The 22,741-nt window shown below is 44.2% G+C and overlaps 1 protein-coding gene across 3 annotated transcripts in view; it reads right to left on the bottom strand.

Annotated features, from left to right (window-relative positions):
- Nucleotides 1-22,741, bottom strand: part of MTHFD1 (methylenetetrahydrofolate dehydrogenase, cyclohydrolase and formyltetrahydrofolate synthetase 1) — a 95,838-nt gene that overhangs the window by 33,343 nt on the left and 39,754 nt on the right. The window contains exons 1-2 of one of the 3 annotated variants that reach the window (XM_061376396.1): nucleotides 10,775-10,869; nucleotides 1,576-1,660 (exon numbers count right to left, since the gene is read on the bottom strand). The exons of 1 other annotated variant lie outside the window; for it this stretch is intronic. In XM_061376396.1, coding sequence (XP_061232380.1) covers nucleotides 1,576-1,660; nucleotides 10,775-10,815 — 126 coding nt within the window. In that variant the 5' untranslated portion in view covers nucleotides 10,816-10,869. Of the gene's footprint in view, nucleotides 1-1,575; nucleotides 1,661-10,774; nucleotides 10,870-22,741 lie in introns of those variants that run through there. One more of the 3 variants, XM_061376400.1, reaches the window with a different exon arrangement.

The following is a 22,741-nucleotide window of genomic DNA, read 5'->3' as shown; positions in this document are numbered from 1 at the left end:
CACACAGATTACAAACTACAGGGGTGACTGCATTACCTGATCACTCAGCATACACTGGTTCTTCTTTCCTAGGGTTAGACAAAGGGGCTATCTCCCCTTTAAAGCCTGTTAGGTTTAGGAAAAGGTATGCCTCAGACAGGGCAGAAAAGAACAGTGAACAGACCACATATATTGTGTGAAAGAGGTCATTCCTTACTATGGACGAAAAAATTCTTTGAGCTCAGAGGACACCAGATACATCTCAAGAAAAGAGCATGTATTGTGTGAGGTACTACACACCAGAAACAGCTAACTGTCCTAACTTAACTGAAAAATAGACAGCTGAAAGTATCTTTATTAGGAGATGAATGCCAAGCCCAGACTGTTTGGTAGCTTACAAAAGTGTCAGAGAGCCAAAAAGGAAAGAGGTTGTAAAGGACTCTGAGACAACCCAAGATTGAAGAGAACACAGGTCAACCAAGAAAAAAAATCCACCATCATAAGACAGTTATTTTTTAAGACAATTCACAAGGTCATCAGTTCAGCAACTCCCATTAAAGCATCCCTTACTAAATTTTAAGACTTTCCTCCTTTTTTCTAAACACCTGAAGACAAGTTTTCTGTAGAGATGATCTTCTTAAAACTAATGTAAAAGAAAAGCAGAAAACCCCCAAACCACAGACAAGTTTGCTCATGGCACTGAAGAGGAGCACAGTCTTTGTGTACTATAGTCATCTTCACACCAGAATCCAGAGACAGGTACCAAGAGCTCTTCAGGAGCCTACAATACTGAATAAGGACAGAAGACACTCCTCTAAGCAGCCACTTACAACCAGTCAATGCTCTGTGGCCACAGTTCTTTCTTTTTACATGACACTTCCTACTGCTAGTGACCACCTGATCGAAGCATAAAGAATTTCCAATTTTTATGGCTACAAGTAAAAAAAGAAACCCAAACAAATCACCTTAATTCTGCCAAATACGGGCCCAACCCTTGTACTGACAAGTGCCTTTTTTCTCCGCAAGTGTTTCTTTGTGGACTCCAGCACTTACACTTCTCATGGACATCAAACTCAGAAATGGGATTTTGCTCCATCCCCCACACTCAAAGCTTTCTTGGCCTAAGGTGGTTTTGGTTGGCTCCCCCCAACCCCTTGTCTCTCCATGTTCTGATTTAACAGCATACCAAATCCTGTAATAAACACGTTTCAGAGATTTCTGGTACAAACACGTTTCTGAAAGCTGACAGACTTGGTGGCTCACAGAAATGCAAAGACTTGGAGTAGAGTCTACAAGCACTGCTTCTTCTTAATAGGCAAAAGGCCTACTTTCACCATTCCACAAACACACATGCTCAAACAGAACTGCAAGGGTCTGATTTAATAAAGAAAAAACAGCAAAAATCCCCCAAAATGTTTCCAGGCCTCAGTACCTGGGGAAAAGTCATCTCAGAATTGTGCTACTATCCTTCAGGGGAACTCCACTCTTCTGTTCCTTTTAAATGTTATCTGTGCAAAGCAACTTTGATTAAGCTCATCAGCTGTGCACTTACCATTGCAATACATTTTCTGTAGTTGCCATTAAAGAAAACAATACCTGCAAAATTGCAAGTCCTGGTCTGAAGCCTGGAAATTTCTCTTTCATCTCAACAACCTGCTGCTTTAGTCTCTCTCTCACTTGTCTGAAAAGGGGAAAACAAACAAACAAACAAACAAGGCTGAAGTTAATCAAGGAGCTGAATTCTTATACAGTAGTAAGTCAGGAACTGAAAAGATGACAGATAGGCAGATTGGTAAGTATGTACTTATGCCCGAGTACTTGGGTCCCAGCAACCTCCAAAGAAGGTTAATGTCCGTAAGTCTCTTCAAACACTTTGGAAGTTTCAAACTTACTTAACATCTTCTGGGGTTTATGTTGTTTTGGCTGTTTTTTTTTTTTTTAATAATTCTATTTTGTGCTTCTTCACCCTCCTCTCTTCCACCTCACAGGACACAAGGCAAAAAAACAAAACAACAACCCCAACCAAAAAAACCAACCAAAATTTGGCATGGAAATTCCTGGGATTTCAAACTCCCTACTCAAAAGCACATCCTCTTTCCACATATGCCGTATCAAATCTACCTGTTTTCTACAAGCACTAGTCAATGGTGTCACACACGCTGTCCTGGTAAAGCATGATGGATCTATAGTGGTAAAACTGTAAAATAGCTAAACCAACAGAAGGTACCTGCAGATACACCTCTCTCAGTTGGCCAATACTATGTGTTTCTATCTCCTGCCTGCTTGGCCTAACCAAGCCTGATAGGCTGCAGTCCTACACCCACCTTCTTGCTCCAGCCTGCTTCTGAGATTGCCAACATCCATGTGAGAAAATGCCCCCAGCCCAAGGGCTTCCAAAACAAAACAAAGATTTTTCCATGGGAGCAAGAAAGAATCATAGAATAGTTAGGGTTGGAAAGGACCTTAAGATCACCTAGTTCCAACCCCCCTGCCATGGGCAGGGACACCTCGCTCTAAACCGTATCACCCAAGGCCTCATCCAACCTGGCCTTGAACACTGCCAGGGATGGAGCATTCACAACCTCCCTGGGCAACCCATTCCAGTGCCTCACCACCTTAACAGGAAAGAATTTCCTCCTTATATCCAATCTAAACTTCCCCTGTTTGAGTTTTAAACCATTACCCCTTGTCCTATCACTACAGTCCCTAATGAAGAGGTCATCCCCAGCATCCCTATAGGCCCCCTTCAGATACTGGAAGGCTGCTATGAGGTCTCCATGCAGCCTTCTCTTCTCCAGGCTGAACAGCCCCAACTTTCTCAGCCTATCTTCATACAGGAGGTGCTCCAGTCCCCTGATCATCCTCGTGGCCCTCCTCTGGACTTGTTCCAACAGATCCATGTCCTTTTTATGTTGAGGACACCAGAACTGCACACAATACTCCAAGTGAGGTCTCACAAGAGCAGTAGAAAAGGGCAGGATCACCTCCTTCAACCTGCTGGTCACACTCCTTTGGATGCAGCCCAGGATACAGTTGGCTTTCTGGCTGCAAGTACACACTGAAGCCAGCTCATGTTCATTTTCTCATAGACCAACACCCCCAAGTCCTTCTCTGCAGGGCTGCTCTGGATCTCTTCTCTGCCCAGCCTGTAGCTGTGCCTGGCATTGCTCCGACCCAGGTGTAGGACCTTGTACTTGGCATGGTTAAACTTCATGAGGTTGGCATCAGCCCACCTCACAAGCGTTCCTTCCCTCCAGCGTATCAACCGAACCACACAGCTTGGTTTCATCAGCAAACTTGCTGAGGGCGCACTCAATCCCACTGTCCATGTCAGCGACAAAGATGTTGAACAAGACCGGTCCCAACACCAATCCCTGAGGGACACCACTCGTTACTGGTCTCCAGCCGGACATTGAGCCATTGACCACAACTCTTTGTGTGCAGCCATCCAGCCAGTTCTTTATCCACTGAGTGGTCCATTCATCAAATTGATGTCTCTCCAATTTAGAGACAAGGATGTCTGTGGGACAGTGTCAAATGCTTTACACAATTCCAGGTAAATGACATCAACTGCTCTACCCCTGTCCATCAGTTCTATAGCCCCATCATAAAAGGCCACCAAATTGGTGAGGTAGGATTTCCCCTTAGTGAAGCCGTGCTGGCTGTCACCAAGCACCTTGTTGTTTTTCATGTGCCTTAGCATGCCTTCCAGGAGAATCTGCTCCAAGATTTTGCCAGGCACAGAGGTGAGACTGACTGGTCTGTAATTCCCCAGGGTCATCCATTTTCCCCTTCTTGAAAATGGGGGCTATATTTCCCTTTTTCCAGTTGTCAGGAACTTCACCTGACTGTCATGATTTTTCAAATATGATGGCCAGTGGCTTAGCAACTTCATTTGCCAGCTCCTTCAGGACCCGCAGATGGATTTCATCAGGACCCATGGTGTGGATGATCAGGGAGTGAGCTGGACTGTGAACTGGCTGAAGGAGAGAAGCCAGAGAGTTGTAGTCTATGGGGCAGAGTCTAGTTGGAGGCCTGTATCTAGTGGAGTGCCTCAAGGGTCGGTACTGGGACCAGTATTATTTAATATATTCATCAATGATTTAGATGAGGGAATTGAGTGTACTATCAGCAAGTTTGCTGATGACACTAAGCTGGGAGGAGTGGCCGACACGCCAGAAGGCTGTGCTGCCATCCAGCGAGACCTGGACAGGCTGGAGAGTTGGGCAGGGAATAACTTGATGAAATATAACAAGGGAAAGTGTAGTCCTGCATCCTGGCAGGAACAACCCCAGGTTCCAGTATAGGTTGGGGAACAACCTGTTAAGAGAGCAGTGTAGGGGAGAGGGACCTCGGGGTTCCTAGTGGACAACAGGATGACCATGAGCCAACACTGTGCCCTTGTGGCCAAGAAGGCCAATGGCATCCTGGGGTGTATTAGAAGGGGGGTGGTTAGTAGGTCGAGAGAGGTCCTCCTTCCCCTCTACTCTGCCCTGGTGAGACTGCATCTGGAATATTGTGTCCAGTTCTGGGCCCCTCAGTTTAAGAAGGACAGGGACCTGCTGGAGAGAGTCTAGCGCAGGGCAACTAAGATGATTAATGGAGTGGAGCATCTCCCTTACGAGGAAAGACTGAGGGAGCTGGGTCTCTATAGTTTGGAGAAGAGGAGACTGAGGGGTGACCTTATTAGTGTATATAAATATATAAAGGGGGAGTGTCACGAGGATGGAGCCAGGCTCTTCTCAGTGGCAAACAATGATAGGACAAGGGGTAATAGGTACAAACTGGAACACAAGAGGTTCCACTTAAACTTGAGAAGAAACTTCTTCTCAGTGAGGGTGACAGAACACTGGAGCAGGCTGCCCAGGGAGGTTGTGGAGTCTCCTTCTCTGGAGACATTCAAAACCCACCTGGACACATTGCTGTGTAAACTTATCTAGGTGTTCCTGCTCCGGCAGGGGGATTGGACTAGATGATCTTTTGAGGTCCCTTCCAATCTCTAGCATACTGTGATACTGTGACTTGTGCACGTTCAGATTTTTAAGATGGTCTTGAACCAATTCCTCTCCTACAGTGGGCCCAAGTTCTTCATTCTCACAGTCCCTGCGTCTGCCTTCCAAGACTTGGGTGGTGCAGTCAGAGCCTTTGCCAGAGAAGGCTGAGGCAAAAAAGTCATTCAGAACCTCAGCCTTCTCCAAAAAGAGAATGGGAGGTGGACAGAGGTGAAGCTGTGAGGAAAACTAGCTAAACCCTTCTACACAGCTCATATCAGATCTTCAGGAAAAAAGAAGTTTAAAGGTATAATTATTAAAACACACCTTTGAAGGGAAGCATGAGAGGATTCACTGATGAGTTAATCTAGCTCAGATGTCTACTCATGTCAGTTCACTATGTAATGTTTTAGAAACAGCAAGTATCCATCACCAATATATTAGCCACAGACAGCTCAAAAGCCACTGTCACCACCCTCCCTAGCCTTGCACTCCCATTTCTCTGTCTGGGCCACATGCATGATCCTTCACCTGGGAAGGTGGTAGGAAAGCAGAGCTGGTGTCAGGCTGTTCTGGTTTTTCAAATTTGAAATTCTTCCAAAAGCCCAGGTACAGCTCAACACCACTGGTCTGTCTACCCACCAGAGGCAGTCAGGATTCAGAGAACTGACCAATTGTGCCCATCTCATGGGCTCACAGAGCTGGAAGGAGGCGGTGGCACTTGACTGCAAATGTAGGAGATACTTAGAAGCAAAAGAAAGGTAAGCAAACCTCACAGGACACCACTAGAGGCTTGACAGGTCAGTCCTTCTCCATGTGACCTCCAGCCCGTGTCCCACCCACTATCAGAGATGAAAAGGCACTACCATCACACTTAACAAATCCACCCTGCTTCAAACACCCTACGAGTTCAAACACAGATGGTTTCCTTGTGTTCACCTACCCTCAAATTAGTATCACAAGGTCTCCCCAGACTGGAGGAGGTGCTGTTGGTGCCAGTTCATTAAAAATGCAAAGAGCAAGGGTACAGGGACAGAGTAAGTGGCTGATGCCAGCTGGAAGGCTGCAATTCCTGCTATACAGGAAAATTCCAAGATGACAGACAGCCAATGAAGTCAAGTCTACCCTTCAACTATGAGCTCCAAATCACAAATGCAAGAGGCAAAAAGGGAAATTCGAGCAGCATACAGCTCTGCTGCAACCCAGCAGCACTGATCCCAACGGACAGCTGCAGCTGGCCCAGCCAGAAGCAGCCCTAAGGCTGTTTTCTGCCTCAGGGTGAATCACAGCCTCCTGCTACATCCCAAATCATGCATCTCTCCTGCTGCATCCCAAATCACATGGTCAGAGCTCCACTGTACCTGAGGAGAGGGTTCAGAGTACTCTTAGGTGTGTGTGTCCAGCCAAGCTGTACAAAGTCCCTTCACAAGCTTCATTAAAAGAGCTTGTTTTCAATCTTGTTTAAGAAATAGTAGTTTCTAGGCTTCTTTAGCTATCACCGATGTAAAAGACCTGACACTACGACTGGCTGATGAGTTCAGAAAACAATGTTACAGCAATCCCTGTCCTAGCAATTCTTCATGTTGAAGTGACAAAAGTTAATCTGCTGGGTAGCAAAATCAACTGCCTCTCCTTACACTCCTGCTGTAAGGCCCCAGGGTAGGCACCAAATCTACAGCTGCAGACACAACAGGGCCTGAGCTCACAAGCGGCACATAACAGCAACGTAATGATCTCAAGGAGCATCAGAAGCCTACTGCACATGTCCTGTGAGTGTGTGCTGCGGGCCAGCTCTTTGAAGGCCCTATTTCTGACAACAGTCTCTGGTGTTCCAGTAAGGAAAGCATATCACTGATTTGTGGCCTACAAGCAAAAAGAAATGCAAACAAACACAAAACATATGAGAGTTCTACTGCATCATAAATTATGATACAAGACAGGCAACTGGAAAGGGTCTCAGGTCTGGGTTTTACTTTCAATTCAGCCTTCTCAGTGGAGGAGAAACAAGCCCACCCAAGGGTGTAGTTTCTCTCTGTCCTCTGTGAAGCAGGGCAGTGGCATGATTTTATCCTCAGTAGCCATGACTATTCACATATTATACTGCTGTACTTTCTGTAATTAGACACTAGTTCACTTCACTTACAGCTACAGAAAAGTACCTTCGTTCACTTCAAGAAACTTACAGCAGTGCTGATTTGCTTTAGGAGCTTTAAATCAAGAAACCACTTGTTAGACAGCCACCTAGTGTTAAGTACCACTGCTCTCTAGTTACCACAAAAGTCACAGGTGCAAAGGTTTGAGAGAATATTAAGGGAAAAATAAATCCCATTTTAACTCTGCAGACTTATAAATACGTTACAAAATAATCTTTGAAAGGCAGCAGCTATTTAGTGATACATTTTGCAAAATTCTATTGTGGACTTCAGGTCTTCACAAAGATAAAAGTTCATACTGTTAAATCAACATCCTTTTACTAGCTGGATGAAAACATTTTTAAGTCTTCAGACACAAATTGGCAATTCCGTGTGGCTGTTTCTCCAAAATCCCTCTGACGCTAATACCTATGTGCCCTTCTACAAACTCACAGTGCAAACAAGGGTCCAGGGTCCACACAGGTTAAGGACAGCACATGGCTCTAAGCATACAGTGCAAAAGCCAGCTCCAAAGATTAAAGTACCTGTTAGCCTTTCTTTCTCTAGACTGCAACAGTGGGCTGAATTTAAATTCATTGCGTGAATTTTCCAGAACAACAAAGGACAAACCATACTCCTCCAGCTCTGCTGTAAAAGGAGACTCATGTCTCCCATAGCTCCCATGTCAGTGCCTCCCACCACCACACCTATGGGATTACATATATGCAATGGCTTGGGTGTTGAGTACACACATAGCTATACTGAAGATGACACCAGGCTGTTTCTGTCCCTTTCTACAACGAGCAGTACTGGACCACACAGTCCACTTTAACTCAGCACATCCACGTGTGGTATGCTTCAGTGCATGCCTGAAACATTCTGGGTAGGACATGGCAAACAGATCTCACAGATGAGGATATTTTTCTTTAGTTCAGGCTAGAATTAGCTGCAGTTTCAACAGGAACTCTGAAAAACCTTTGAAGCCCAGTCTGAAAAAGCCGACCAGTTGTCTTTACTGCAGTTACCTCCAGTTATAAGCTGAGCGTGATCATTGCTATATCCAGTACCTTAAACTCAAAGCACTACCTGGCCCATCCCTAGGGGCTCGGAGGTATGTTAAGTTTTCCCTGCCATCACAAAGCATCAGCTGCCCATCCACTCCAGGAATGCTCATATATTCCTGGCACCATCAAACAATTCGGGCCAAGCCAGGGGTTTCCAAACCTGGGCTACTTAAGATGATAATGACTGAATACACTCACTGCTGTGAACATAAGCTGTAAAGAGTTGCCACTATGATGTTTTGCTTTGAGTATGCATTTTCAGAGACAGTATTTTTACTTTAAGGGAATACCAGCAACAAAATAAAAGGTTGAGAATACTCTTTGATTCCCTCCAGTCCTCCATAGGCTGCATACTTAAAACAGTTTCTCTTCATCTCATTAGCAATTTGTTCACTGTTCTGTTGTACAGTACCTCACCTTTTGCAACTCATTTGCAAGGAGGCAAATTTAATTTGCAGCAAAATCTAAGGATGAACTACTAAACAGCCACTCAGAGAAGTAGAGGAAAGTCACTCTGACATAAGTAATCAGCTCAAACATTTTATTCCAACATTACGCAGACTGTCCGAGTACAAGAGTTTGCTTCTACTTGAAAGAAGCAGGCTTAGCAAGAGAAGCATTAACTTAAACACCACACAATGTCTGCTGCCCTGTATGTTCACCTTCCCATACATAACATAATGAAGCTTATTATCTTCAGGTAATATTCAAAGCCTAATGAAAACATCTATTTTTCTTTGTACCCTTTCTGAGCCTTCCAAGACTTACTAGGTGTGAACTAGCTTTATATCAAGTTTTCCTTATAGAGGCAAGGAAGCTCTCACTTTCTCTCAAAGTATTTATTTATTTTCTTTACACGTTTCACAAAAATACAAATGCCACTATCTACCTGATTTTTGTTTAAATAACTGATATGACTCTGAATTAGAGTATTTTTTCACCTTTTTTGGGGAAAGGGATGCTTGGTGGCAAAAGAAAGTTTACAATACTTACGAGTTTCGATTTAAGACACATAGAGAAACATAGATTTATGTAGTTGTAACACGACTTCATCGATTCACCTCATTTGTTAATATTTGACTGACACTTTTCTGGACTAAAGCATAAAGTAACAAAACCCACCCCCTACAAGTCACTGAAAAGATCCTGCAGTTGATGTAATCAGAAACATTCCCCCTTTCTACAACAGGCAATTCAGCTGAAATTTCCTAGGGAAAAAAAGCACACTCCTATTGCTGCTTCTGCTGCTGCAGACTCTTGGCCAGGAGGTGAGCTCCCAATGAGAATCCTCTGGACCAGCATTTCTCTAGAGGGCCTGGAGAAACGAACAGGTATCTGCAGGGTGGATAGCACATTTCCTCATGCCTCATTCAAGCACTCCAGTAGGAAAAAATACTGCCAACAGCATAAGTTGAAGCACAAAAACCAGACTGCAATACCCAAGTGGAACAAGCCCAAAAATTACTGGGTAAAAAAATTCAGAAGCACTCTTTCATCATCAATATTCAGCTTCAAGACACATTAGGCCTACTTTTCAGAAATGCTCCACTGTCACTCAGATGTAGATTGTTGTACATATCCATACTTAAGATCAGGTCTAACCACTTTTTCTAGATTAGACTTCAGATTTACCCTTTCTGTCCAAATTCCCTGGTTATAGACAGGGGATACCCAACAAATGTACCTAAACAAACCTTGTTTGCACAGAACATAACAGTGGTTTGGCAAACAGTTTAGCAAAGGGTAATACTTCGCTAAACACTGCACTTTGCTAGCGTTAGGGAAATTGATTTAGCTTTCTTACCAGATGTGCATGTGTAGTAGCAGCAGGAAAAGCAAAGAAACTGAAAGCCACAACACAGGCTCACCTATACTCAGGGCTTGCCAGCTAAGTAAAAGCTGAACAGCACAAAAAAAATCCTTTTCCTTTAGGGTCTACCAAATCTTCCAAATAGCTTTAGCAGGACACCCATGGACATTCATCTTCATGTTATTCAGTACATGCATTAAAGTATTTTGCCATAAAAAAGAGTGATCAATGCCTGCACCGTATGAACAGAGACCATACTTAAATCACATGCTCCCAGCTCCCGCTTGTAAACCATTCTAGCATGAATCCATAAAGATTGCACGTCAGCTAGCACCTTCACACCTCACTGTGCAGAGATCCTGAGCCACCCTACAGGGGTGGTGCTGCACACTGCCACCGAGAACCAAGCAGATGCACCCCTGGCCTTCTGGATGGGGATGGGGGGGGGGTGCGGGGTGTGTGTACAGACAGCACTTTACGTTCTTCTGATCTTCAATGCTACATTTAGTAACTCCCACAATTTCCAGCCGCAAAAAGTGAGCTTTGACTACAACGTAGTGAAAAAACTTCAAGGTATCTTTAAACCTCCTTTTCTCTGGCACAGCCAAAGCAAAGGCCACCCCATTCCCATTCCAACGCTGCCCACCCCCGTCCCGACAGCCACACCAGGCTCCTTCTCGATCTCAGCCACCTCAAGGGGTAAAAATCCCTAGGCTCCCACCCGAGGAAGCCCCAGCCCCACGCAGCGCCGGGCTCTTGGCGGGAAGGACGGGCGGGCGGGCCCCTGAGGATACGTACGCGGAGACTATCTTGCCGCTGAGGATCTCGGCAGGGGCCATAGCGAGGGCGGGGAAATACCAGCGGCGCGCAACAGGACTCTCCGAGCGTCTGCAAGATGCTGTCCCCACGGCTGACCTGCTCCGCGCCACACGTGCCCCCGCGCTTTCGGCGGTCACCGGACCCACCGCGCAAGCGCTGCCCCCGCCCCGGCGGAGCGAGGGGAGGGGTGCGGAGGAGCGGCCACGGCCTCCGCAGTTAGGGGAGATGGTGTCATGTGTTCGGTCGCTTCCGTTATGCTGCTGTGAGGAGGCTAGTATCTAGCCGCTGATGAGGCGAGTGGGGTAGAGCAGCGCAGTGAAATGGTGGCCAAAGCGTCGCAGTGGCGCAGTTCCCGGCTTTTCTGGTGCCCTGCCCCGCTCTGCCGAGAGCGGTCTAGGCGGTGGGGCTGGCTGCTGCGGGTGGTGGTGACGGGAGTGGAGGGCGAACGATGCGTCTGGGGCTGGGGGCGCTGGTCTCCCATGCTGGGTCTGCACGGTGGATCCCTGGCTCTACATTAAAATCGCAGCTCTCTATAAGAATTATCTCTTGTGTTTCCTGTCCTGCGGCTATACTGTGGTACTCTTGAGAAGTTATGCTGAGAGTCGTTTATTTGGTCAGTATAAAGCCACCAAAACACTGGATAGCCAGTGTAGAAAGAGGGGGATGAAGAGGAGGGGTGGGATTGTGGCCTGTTTGTAGAAATTGTCACAGGTGAGAATCAGGTTCCTCGCGGTTGCTTCCGAGGGCTGTACTTGATGTGAGTAATCCCGTTAGGACTGGTGAAGGTGTAGTTTCCTGTCAGGTCAGGGCACTTGTCTATGTGTGCTGTTATTTATACAGCCAAGGCTTGCCCTTGTGCTGCAGGCTAGCACAGGCGTTTTAGGACCTTCCTGAGAGAGTCAGCTTTCAGTGGTTTTCTCGTACATGTGGCAAATAGCCAGAGTTGGAAATGGGAAAAGCAGTTAAATGCCATTGAGGCAGGCTTGCTCAGGCAAGATAATGCCACGGCCCAGAGAAGTTAAGGAACTCGTGAATGTTTTCTGCTAATATCTAGCATATGGTTAGAGAATAGGACCACAACACAAAACCAGTGATAAGAAGGTCAGGGACAGGGAACTGGCAAATTGGGATCGATGATGGGGTGGGCCCCACAGCATTTGGTTGCCGTTGGGGAGCAATAGCATATTCCTGTGCCTGCAGTAAAGCAATACTCCTTGTACTGTAGCCACAACTGTCAGATGAAAGAAATGGGATAACTTCCCTGCAGATTAACAAGCTATGAGGAACAGGAGCTGGATGCTAGAACAGCAGTGTTCCTGCTGAGAGTTTGAGGCTTAAAAGGCCTGTGTAAAATGCTTTCACATAGATTTTTGCTTTAGATAGAATGCATAGATTTGGAAAAATAATGTGTCTGTTTCAAAGAGTTTGCTGAGAAAGCATTCAATCCTGCTATTCCCTAATGTAGTTGGTTCACAAAGGGATTTGGGGAACCATCAGATTTTAAGAAAGGAGAAGTGCAGGCTTTGCAGTTTCCACCTAGGGCACAAAACCATGAGGACAGAAATGCACAAGCCCTTCTGTTTCAGAAGCTTTATGGTTGCTTCTCTGGTGTTCTGGGAGGGGAATATAAACCATGTATAGTTCAAAACTTCTCTAAGGATAAGGCTTTTCTTCTTTGTGTTTCCTTTCATAGCCTAGCAAGTGACATCTTTTCTCCTTTTTCTGCTTTTTCTATTTAGGGGAGAGATTGTTACCTTGAGTGCTTAAACTATCTTAAATTAACAATATATAGTAATTGTAGGATTAAAGGTCAGAAATTTCTCTTTAGAAGTGACTTGGGAAAGACAAAAGGCTGTGTTTTTGGGCTTTTATATGCTACATAGGAAAAGCTAGAAAGAACTCCTTTTTGTCTTTTTTCATTATGCAGTCCCTGTATTTTCTGGAATGCTCAACAGGCACTTGCAGTTTTATACAATCAAGACTGAGATTACACAACTGAGAGAAGGGATTTTTGTAGGCTACTTAAAATTCTGTGCCTTGTTGCTTCTGTTGCCTTTATCTAAGGCATGAATAAAGTCTTGGGGTGGGACTCGGTGTTTTTTGAAAAATGCAAGAGATGGACTCCTTCAGTTAAGGACAGGATAAGCTCACAAAACAAGATTTGACACTCAGGATGGTAATGTAAAAATGTAAAAAAAGAAAAAGCTACCTTATTTAAAGTATTGAGATGACCTTATTTGCAGGAGCTGTGGATTCCTGCCCAGAGTTGCTAGCTTGCATGATTTGCATGTGTGTGAGGATTAATCTTACTTACTGCTTTTTTTTATTTAAATGCCTCAGCTCCTTAAAGTCTCATGATGGCAGATAAAACTTTGGAAATTACCTGAATTTATTGTAGTCTAAAAACCTGAATCTGCTGAGTCTAAAAAACAGGAAAGGAGCTAAAAATAATTTTGAACAACTTCTATTACTTCACTGGTTTTGAGCTAGATTCTCCTTTTTTGGGAAGGGACAGACTCATGAATTTGAAGTGCTTATGCTGGAAATTCAGATTAGCTAATGTCCTTGTATCATAGCAGGACATTCTTTTGTATTTCTGGCTTGTCTCATGTGGCAGTCAAGTACTAAACCTGAGACTGTTACTCAGAAATTGTGTGTCACACCTTTATGTAAGAACATGTTTTTAAACATTTATTCCTAATTATCATCCTGAGGTCAAAATACTGGAAGTGGTACAGGAAAGGTTCAAAAATGGGATTATGTGATGAGAAATGGCTGAACAGACCTTTCTGATCATGTCAGATCCAAATCCAGCTCCAAAATGCAGTAAAAAAGTTAAAGCTACTATTGACATATAGGAAAACTCAGAGAAACAGTGGCAAAGGAGACAAACATGGTGAAAATGTTTACAAAGTTGACAGCAACGGTCAATGTTTCATGTTTTTAATGCAATTCTTCTGACCATATAAATGCAAAAAGATGAAAAAAAAAGGCTAATGGTCTTGTTTAACATCTTCATTGCTGACATGGACAGTGGGATTGAGTGAACCCTCAGCAAGTTTGCCAGTGACACCAAGCTGTGTGGTTCAGTTGATACGCTGGAGGGAAGGAATGCCATCAAGAGGGACCTTGACACGCTTGTGAGGTGGGCTGATGCCAACCTCATGAAGTTTAACCATGCCAAGTGCAAGGTCCTATACCTGGGTCGGAGCAATCCCAGGCACAGCTACAGGCTGGGCAGAGAAGAGATTCAGAGCACCCCTGCAGAGAAGGACTTGGGGGTGCTGGTCGATGAGAAAATGAACATGAGCCGGCTTCAGTGTGTACTTGCAGCCCAGAAAGCATTAGGGACTGTAGTGATAGGAGAAGGGGTAATGGGTTCAAACTTAAACAGGGGAAGTTTAGATTGGATATAAGGAGGAAATTCTATCCTGTTAGAGTGGTGAGGCACTGGAATAGTTTGCCCAGGGAGGTTGTGAATGCTCCTTCCCTGGCAGTGTTCAAGTCCAGGTTGGACGAGGCCTTGGGTGATATGATTTAGTGTGAGGTGTCGCTGCCCATGGCAGGGGGGTTGGAACTTGATGATCTTAAGGTCCTTTCCAACCCTAACTGTTATATATTTCTATGATTATAAGGACAGCTCTGAGCATATTCTGCTTTGTACCAAAGCAGACTTATTTTCTAATGGGTGGTAGGATGAAGAAGGATAAAACCTGTTACTTCAAAATAGGCTGAAGCCTCAGGGTAAGAGACCTCTGAGTGTTGCCCCAGAGCAGTTGTTCTGCTCACTCACTTCCCTGACAGACATCTCTGGATCTGGTTTGGCAACTCCCACAGTTTGATTGTTTACCTTCACATCCACCCCCTCTTACTCAACAAGTCAAAAGTCATGGAGGCTGATGTTTAAAAAAGCCATGAAGGCTGCAAAATTCATGCCAGAAAGACTTTTCAGTGTTACTGATGAGCTAACAGCTGTGCTGCTGCTGGCACAGGGTCCCAGGAAGCTGTGATTTGTTATGAGAAACTAACCGTGAATCAACAAACTAAGGAAGAACATTAGGTTTCGCTTCATCCGTTAAGTGGGACAGCTAGGATAGGGCATTGTCTCTAGTGAAGGAGGAAGATTGGAAAAATTCAATTAGCTCCATAAACCTTGGTTAGAAAAGGGGTTTTGAGAAAGCTTGTTTGCAGGAGCACACCAGAAGAACAGTATTAGGCTTTGATTCTTCAGATGCTTAAAGGAAGCCTTTCCTTCTTAGAGATGCCCCACTGAACAAAGCAGGATTGGTTAAATGAATGATATTACTCTAGAATGTACCCTAACTACCATGATGGAGAACAGAATTTTATAAGGGGGTAACAGTGACATATTTAAATACATGCTATTGGTCAACCTGCCCTTTGATCAGATCATGCTTTGAAATAGCCGTTATAGCTAAGCTGTATTAATGTAATAGTAGGTAGCATGGGATAACATTTATTCCATCATAACATGTTTTCTCAGGGTAGTTACCCCATAATCTGTTTAACTGCCTCATGTGCCACATTTATTTTTGATATTTCAGGGAAGTAAGTTGTGATACACAAGACTGTGATGGACAGTCACTGAAAATGTAGCTGACCTAGGTTAAGATGGTATTTGCTCTCTGGGCTTCTCCTCAGGGTTCCAGATCTAATGCTTGAACTAGGAGAACAGGGACTTGAATTGTTCCTCATCCACTTCAAGGCAAAGGCAGACAGATTAATCAAATCACTTTCAAGAGCAGTTTTAACTACAATGAACTGATTTTCTGGAAAACAAGGTATTTCCATCACAGGTTTTTCTGACAGAGAGATAAAGCTGTGTCCCACATGTAGCAAACAGGCCTCTGAAGTGCTGAAGTGAGTGTACACATGCCTGTATAGATGTGCATGTATTTCTTAGCATATATGCTTTATATTACAAACCTTTGTATCCCAAGTTTGTCAGCTTCTAGTTGGAGCAAGCACATTTCTGACCTTTCTTTTTGCCTAATAGCTGAGTCATTTGTTTGGTATTTAAAACAAGAACTGCTCCATTTATAAATGAGGCAGAGCCTGGTAGAGGCACCAAATTCAGACACACTGCTAATGTTTGCCCTGAGGCTGTGGATTGTGTCTCTTCCCACACACTCCGCTGCATCAGAGAAGAAAAGCCATAAATTAACCTTGAAAGTCTGCAGAGCTCTACTGTCTGCACATCTCTGGAAGAAGGATTTCCCAAAAGAGCAGCAGGACTTGCGCATGTCTACAGCTGTGAGCTTTCCTTGAGCTTTCCAGTTCATAAATCAGCTTGAGATCTGATGAGAAAGGCTGCACCATGAAATGGTCTGTCCTTTGCTGCTGTCCACAAGAGCTTCAAATAATCCAGGAGAGCAGTGTAATGTTTTATCCTGTGGCGTGTGTCAGCTGTAGCTGGCAGAAAGCACAGTAAAAGCCCTTCTGGTCCCCTCCAGCTTTTGTTTTGAAGCTAAGCATTTTGAAAACCTTTAGTTTGCACACCTTGATGAAGTTGCTGAGCTTGCACGTGAGGTAGTTTTGCTCTGGAGCCCCAGTGCTTTGCAGAGCAAACTATGGTAAGCCTGTGCTTAGAAATTGTGCCTAGGGAGGGCCTGTAGACTTGGTGTGGAGCAGGGATACAGCGAGCTTGGTAGAGGGTAATATGCTTGGCCTGTGATTCCTTTTTATGGTCTAGAACCTTGGAGAAGAAAATGAATAATCCTTCAAGAGGAGCTCTGCCAAGCTGTCATGTTATTGGTGTTATGGGAGTCTCTTGTGCCCACCATAGCAACATAGGACTGGCAGGCTGTACTGGTTACAAAGCAAAGAAGATATTGTAGCAACAAGTGAACAAGACAGAGCAGATTTGGCCCTAAGGCCTTTCATGCATTATAATATTGACGCTAGTTTAGACATTGATTCTGTGAACATATGTGGTTAGATGTCAGTAAAGGACAAGGTAAGCAGCATGGCCTGAACTGCTGCTACAGGAACACGTTTGCAGCCTGAGTCTTTCTTCCCTTTTCCTTTGAGGATTCAGGTAGCATTCCTGGAACTCTGTGAAAGGATCTGCTGAATAGAACAAATAATTTTTCCTCTTTATGAACAGTTTTTTATTCCCACCCATATTGCTTTCTATCATTTTACCAGTTACAGGATGACAGGTTTTGTGCTACAGGCAGCCTATGTGACTTTTAGGAGCAGCAGCCTCTCAGGGAGGCAGACTCTCAGGGGGATGTAGATGTAATAACTGATGCTGGTAGCTCTTAATGTAATAGTTATTGTATCTTATTTAATTGAGATAGTTACAAGGGGAAGAACATTCATGTCATTACCTAAAATTGCACACAAACAAATATACACTCACACTTCTCTTTAATCTCTGTGATTTACCATTTTCAGTTGCCCCAGTGATGCTCAGTGAACAGGAAAAGCAATTGGGGTACAGAGCTCGGCTTTTGTCCTATTTCCCACCAGGACTCTTCTTACAGATGATGCAGGCTTAGATTCAGAAGATACATATCATGTTAGAAAGAAGACTTCTATGAGGGAGCCTGGCCAATTTGTCTGCTTGCTATTGCCCGTATGAACATGAGCCGGCAGTGTGCGCTTGCAGCCCAGAAAGCCAACCGTATCCTGGGCTGCATCAAAAGGAGTGTGACCAGGAGGTCGAAGGAGGTGATCCTGCCCCTTTGCTCTCGTGAGACCTCACTTGGAGTATTGTGTGCAGTTCTGGTGTCCTCAGCATAAAAAGGACATGGATCTGTTGGAACAAGTCCAGAGGAGGGCCACGAGAATTATCAGGGGACTGGAGCACCTCCTGTATGAAGATAGGCTGAGAAAGTTGGGGCTGTTCAGCCTGGAGAAGAGAAGGCTGCATGGAGACCTCATAGCGGCCTTCCAGTATCTGAAGGGGGCCTATAGGGATGCTGGGGTTGGACTCTTCATTAGGGACTGTAGTGATAGGAGAAGGGGTAATGGGTTCAAACTTAAACAGGGGAAGTTTAGATTGGATATAAGGAGGAAATTCTTTCCTGTTAGGGTGGTGAGGCACTGGAATAGTTTGCCCAGGGAGGTTGTGAATGCTCCGTCCCTGGCAGTGTTCAAGGCCAGGTTGGACGAGGCCTTGGGTGATATGGTTTACAGCGAGGTGTCCCTGCCCATGGCAGGGGGGTTGGAACTTGATGATCTTAAGGTCCTTTCCAACCCTAACTATTCTATGACATCCCTTCAAGGTCGTGGGAGGAGATAGTAGGGAATGGATGAGTCCGTTGGCTCTGGTGTCCTGCCAAACAGCACTGCAGAATAGATGTGGCAGAGCCTGTGCTGAGAATCTGGACAAGTTCAGTCTTTCCTTCTAAGTGTCCCAAATGTCACCATGACATAAACATGTGCTTCTAGGCTTGGACTCCTAACCAGGCTGACTGCAAGATGAATTTGGGTGTAAAACTGATCAGGCTGACTTACTTGAGATGAGTCAACAGCAGTACACAGGTCTATACCAAACATCCCGGCTCATGGTCTCTTGTGCTAATCACTGCGAACATGGCACACTTGGTCAAAGAAAAGGTACCTCATGTGACTGTCACTGTACTCACGGCAGCAAGATTTCCTGCAAAGGTACGCCAACTTTCTATGTTTGTGCACTGGGATGCAGTCAAATAAATGTATCCAATCTAACTGCTGCCATCCTCATGGATCAGTGTCCCCAACAGAGACAGGGTTAGATGCATGGGTTCAAGGCATTAAGATGTGGACCCCTACTTCCTGTCCATGTCCTTAATTGCTTGTACTCTGTGTCGCTTATTTCAGCCCTTCACATCTTGAGCTCCAGTTAATTGTGAAAAACTGACAGAACAAATACATTTAAAAACTCTTTGTAATAATTTTCAGATTGGAAGAACAAAAGCCTGTGGACAAATGTCCGCTTTTGATATCCAAGCTTTGTTGCATCTTTGGAGCCAAGGAAGTTGTGATAGGAGAAGAAAGAAAAAAAAACAAACAAGGTGTAAGACTTTTAGGGAAAGCACTTCTGCAGGGACACTTTAAAGTGGAACCAAGTGGAAAAAAAGTAGTTTTCCTCAGCTTTTGGGTTGCATTATGCTAGTTCTTGCAAAAGGTGACACTAATGAAGAGGACATGCTCTTCTGTTGACTCATTACTGAGTGTACTCTGGGTTAATGTGTGGAAGGGCAGATGTGAGGACAGTTTGCTGTAATAACTGCCAACTTTGGCATTGGGCTTCCTTTAATCCAAAATTTAAGGTGTTCAAAGTGTTGTTAGCTGGAGCACTTTCCAGGTTTTCATGGCAACAGGTCTCCCAGCTACCTACTGCATGCCCCTTCGTTAATCCGTCAGAATACTCCAGGGTGGAAGGGCAAACATATGAACATGAGCCAGTATTCTGTTTCTACTGTGCTTCTTATAGCTGTGCAATTAGTAAAGTTTGAAGGGGAATGCCTTCATGTGTGAAGAAATTAGAAGATGTGGGCATAGTTCAAGTGTCCTTGCCTCCCTGATGCTTTCTAGGGAAGACAAGATGAAGTCTGGAGCTCTTGGCACTTATTCAGACTTGGCTGTTACACATTAGGAATTTAAGGCATTGGTGGTCCCTTCAGAAGCAGCCTATTCCCAGAAGCATTGACTGAGAACATCTGAGACATTTATGCCATAATCTCTTTTAACAGCTGTTCTTGACCTTTTTCTAGCAGGCTTTGCTAATGCTGCTGCCTTAGCCTTTGCTTCTGGGTCCAGTTGTTCTCTGCTGTTGTGTCAATAGCTGAGGCTGGAAGGGACTTCCTGAAAACATCTAGTCGAACTGCTCTGCTCGGGCAGGGTCAGCTAGATCTGTTTGCCGAGGACCAAGTCCGGTTGGGTTTTGATCTCCAAGGATGCACAGTCCATAACCTCCCTGGGCAACCTATTCCAGTGTTCAGCTGCCCTCATATCTCCCTTACTATTGCTGCTTTTTCACCCTTGTCTCAGCTATTGCCTCATTGAACCACTTCCTTATGCTGTGCTCTGTCCATCTTTAATACTTACCCATGTTCCTACTGAGGCCCACCTCATATTTAGGAAGCAGTGAGCCAAACCAGAATAGTTGGCAATTCCACCACAGGACAATATTCCTAGAAAGCTTTTCATCTTGTTATTACTTGAATATATATGTCTGGACTGGTGAAGAAATCATAAGTTGTTTTATAAACCAAGAGCTTTGTCTTATCAGAGAGTAACTTCTGTGCTTTTTCAGCCACAGGCAATCTTCTCAAATTCTTAAATACTTAATGCCCTGAATGTCATTAAGGTAAAAAGGCACCTGAAGATTACAAGTCCTTATCAGGGAAAAGCCTAAGTCAGCCTTACAGAGATGAATGAGAAGTTTATTAGTATGTGAAAAGGACAACAGAACTTTCTGTCAGTTGCTTCTTGTAAAACTTCTTACTTTTTCAGCACTGTGTTTTAAGAAGTCTAGAGCATTCTTTTGTTTTCTTTTGTGGGCTTTGTTACAGCAAGGTTGCTATCAGGAAGGAAAGAGACTAAAATCAACCCAGCCTGATTACTTTTAAATCAGAAAGTGCTCCTTGAAGGCTAACATTTCTGTTTGGAGGAAGACGGATTTTCCCGGAGGTGCAGGTGTAAAACACTACTCATTACATTGCTGAAGTCACAAAATTATGTCCCATGCCCCAGAATTAGTAGATCTCAAATACTTTTTTTATGGCAGGGTTAAGAAGCAACCAAATAAAGAGTAATACAACCCGTACTGCAATCCGTATTGCAGTATGGGAACTGGGTCTGCCCAAGATAACAGGCTAAAAAATCCCTCGTGTGTTTTTGGTTTCCTTGGTGCTATGGCACCTCATATGGGGTCCTGGTGTCATGCTGTTCCTGCTGCGGTGTTGCAATGGTATATGCTATGTGCAATCCCAGCCATGGAAGTCAGTGGGAATCTTGCCATTTGTTATGACTATGTCAGTGATTTCTGTTATCACAGGTGATGCAATACCTGTGGTACCATGATACAAACATCACAATGTATGTGCTTGACAATGTGGCAAAACAGCGAACAAACAGTGACAGTAACAGCCAGCCAAGGCAAATAAAGAATTAGAGCAAGGTAAGTTACTCACAGTTTTTGCAACTTTTACAAGGTGTTCTGGATGCACACAGAATTTCTGTTCTTGCTGTTAATTAGCTGTGAAAAATAATTAATATTTCTTAAGTATGAGAGGGAGTTTTTACAAGGGCATGCAGTGATAGAACAAGGGGGAATGATTTTAAACTGAAAGAGAGTACATTTAGGTTAGACATTAGGAAGAAATTCTTTACTATGAGAGTGGTGGGGCACTGGTACGGATTGCTCCAAGAAGCTGTGCCTGCCCGTGCCTGGCAGTGTTCAAGACCAGGTTGAATGGAGCTTGGAGCAACCTGATCTAATGAAAGGTGTCCCTGCCCATGACAGGGGGTTGGAACTAGATGATTTTTAAGGTCCCTTCCAGCTCTAACCATTCTATGATTCTGTGATTCTAAGTAGTTAGAAACATTTTGTCTATAGCAGCAGTCCAAAGTAAATACTCACACAGCAAGAGTAGAAGTCAATTCTTTTCTCAGTGCTGTAGAAATACAAATTTCACTAGGAATTTCTTTAATATTACTTTGTGAGGTCTAGATTGGATTAAGTGTCAGCTATGTCCATAGGCATGCTGCTCCAGCCAGAAGCAGTCACTTCAGATGCAGCTTTGGTCTTTCATATTCAATATGGCCCTGATTCTGTAAGAGGTATGGCAGATTCTACATCTGGGAATGGTGGAGGTGAGCAGAAGATGGAAATCTGCACAGAACAGAAGGGACATTTTAAGCTGCATGTACTGAATGTCACAACCTCACTTTCTCAGTGCTTTGTCACAGGACCCCAACAGCCATATTTGGGTAATCCTGGACACTCCTGGTAAAAAGCAGTGCTGTTTCTTCTAGTTCTGAGTGAGTGATGGATACAAACTGAACTTTTTCCTGCATCCTCTCATAACAAACAGTAGTTGCAGCACATGCTGAACCTATTCAGACAGTGGTAATGTTCTCAGTGAAGTACATGCTCCCCTGAACTTCAGGAGTGGACCTGGCTAGGCCAGGCAGAATTTTGCCCAAGGCCATTCCATGCTCCCAGTTCTAGTTGGAGGGAGCCAGTTGTTTATAGAAAGCAACATGAGTTCCCCTATGTGATTCTCTTCCCTGCAAGCCTTTGGCTTTTTAATATATTTTATTTTGGCAGTGCCATGTTCTGCAACTGGTAGTATAGTCAGAAGTCTCTCTTGGAAGAGTCTGTATAGCCTGCATCTTTTTTGTAGAGTCCTGTGTACTGTTCAAAAAAATGGGAAACAGGCTGAATTCAACAGCCTATGAATTAAGCAGAGACCCACCCCTGAAGTCTATTTTATGAATGTTTAATGTTTTTAGTAACTTGAACAAGAACTTTGTGGATCTAACTATGTATTCTGCTATTTGTCTTAGTACCAAAACCATTGCTGGAATGAATCTGGTAGAATCAAGAATATTGAAGGACAAAGCAGTTTCTCACTGCCTTGTGTAGATCAGTAGACTGAGAACAGATAGCAAAGTGATTTGTTTTTCTTGCTAAGTGACCTGCCTTTGATTTTCTCATCAGAACTCCTCCTGCAGTTGTAAAACTGAAATAGATTATACACATTTCCGTCTGAATACTGCATTTTTGCTCCAGCATGGTCCACCATACACTGAGTTTAGTGACCATATAGCTATTTACAAGCCAGAATCTGGAAGACTGGACCCAACATAGGCCATAGATAAATAGTGCAGCTAAAGCTGTTATTCATACATTTGGCACTAAGGGGAGATCTTGTAACAGAGAAGAGAAATAGGCCATACCTCTTTTATGAACATAGAACAAACAGG

This window comes from Neopsephotus bourkii, unplaced genomic scaffold (assembly GCF_033783945.1).
Source record: "Neopsephotus bourkii isolate Nb327-2 ecotype Australia unplaced genomic scaffold, CSIRO-AGI_Nbou_v1 NB_1707, whole genome shotgun sequence".
Classification (NCBI taxonomy): domain Eukaryota; kingdom Metazoa; phylum Chordata; class Aves; order Psittaciformes; family Psittacidae; genus Neopsephotus; species Neopsephotus bourkii.
Note: the sequence above shows the minus strand (reverse complement) of the source record. Positions and strands in the feature narration are given on the sequence as shown.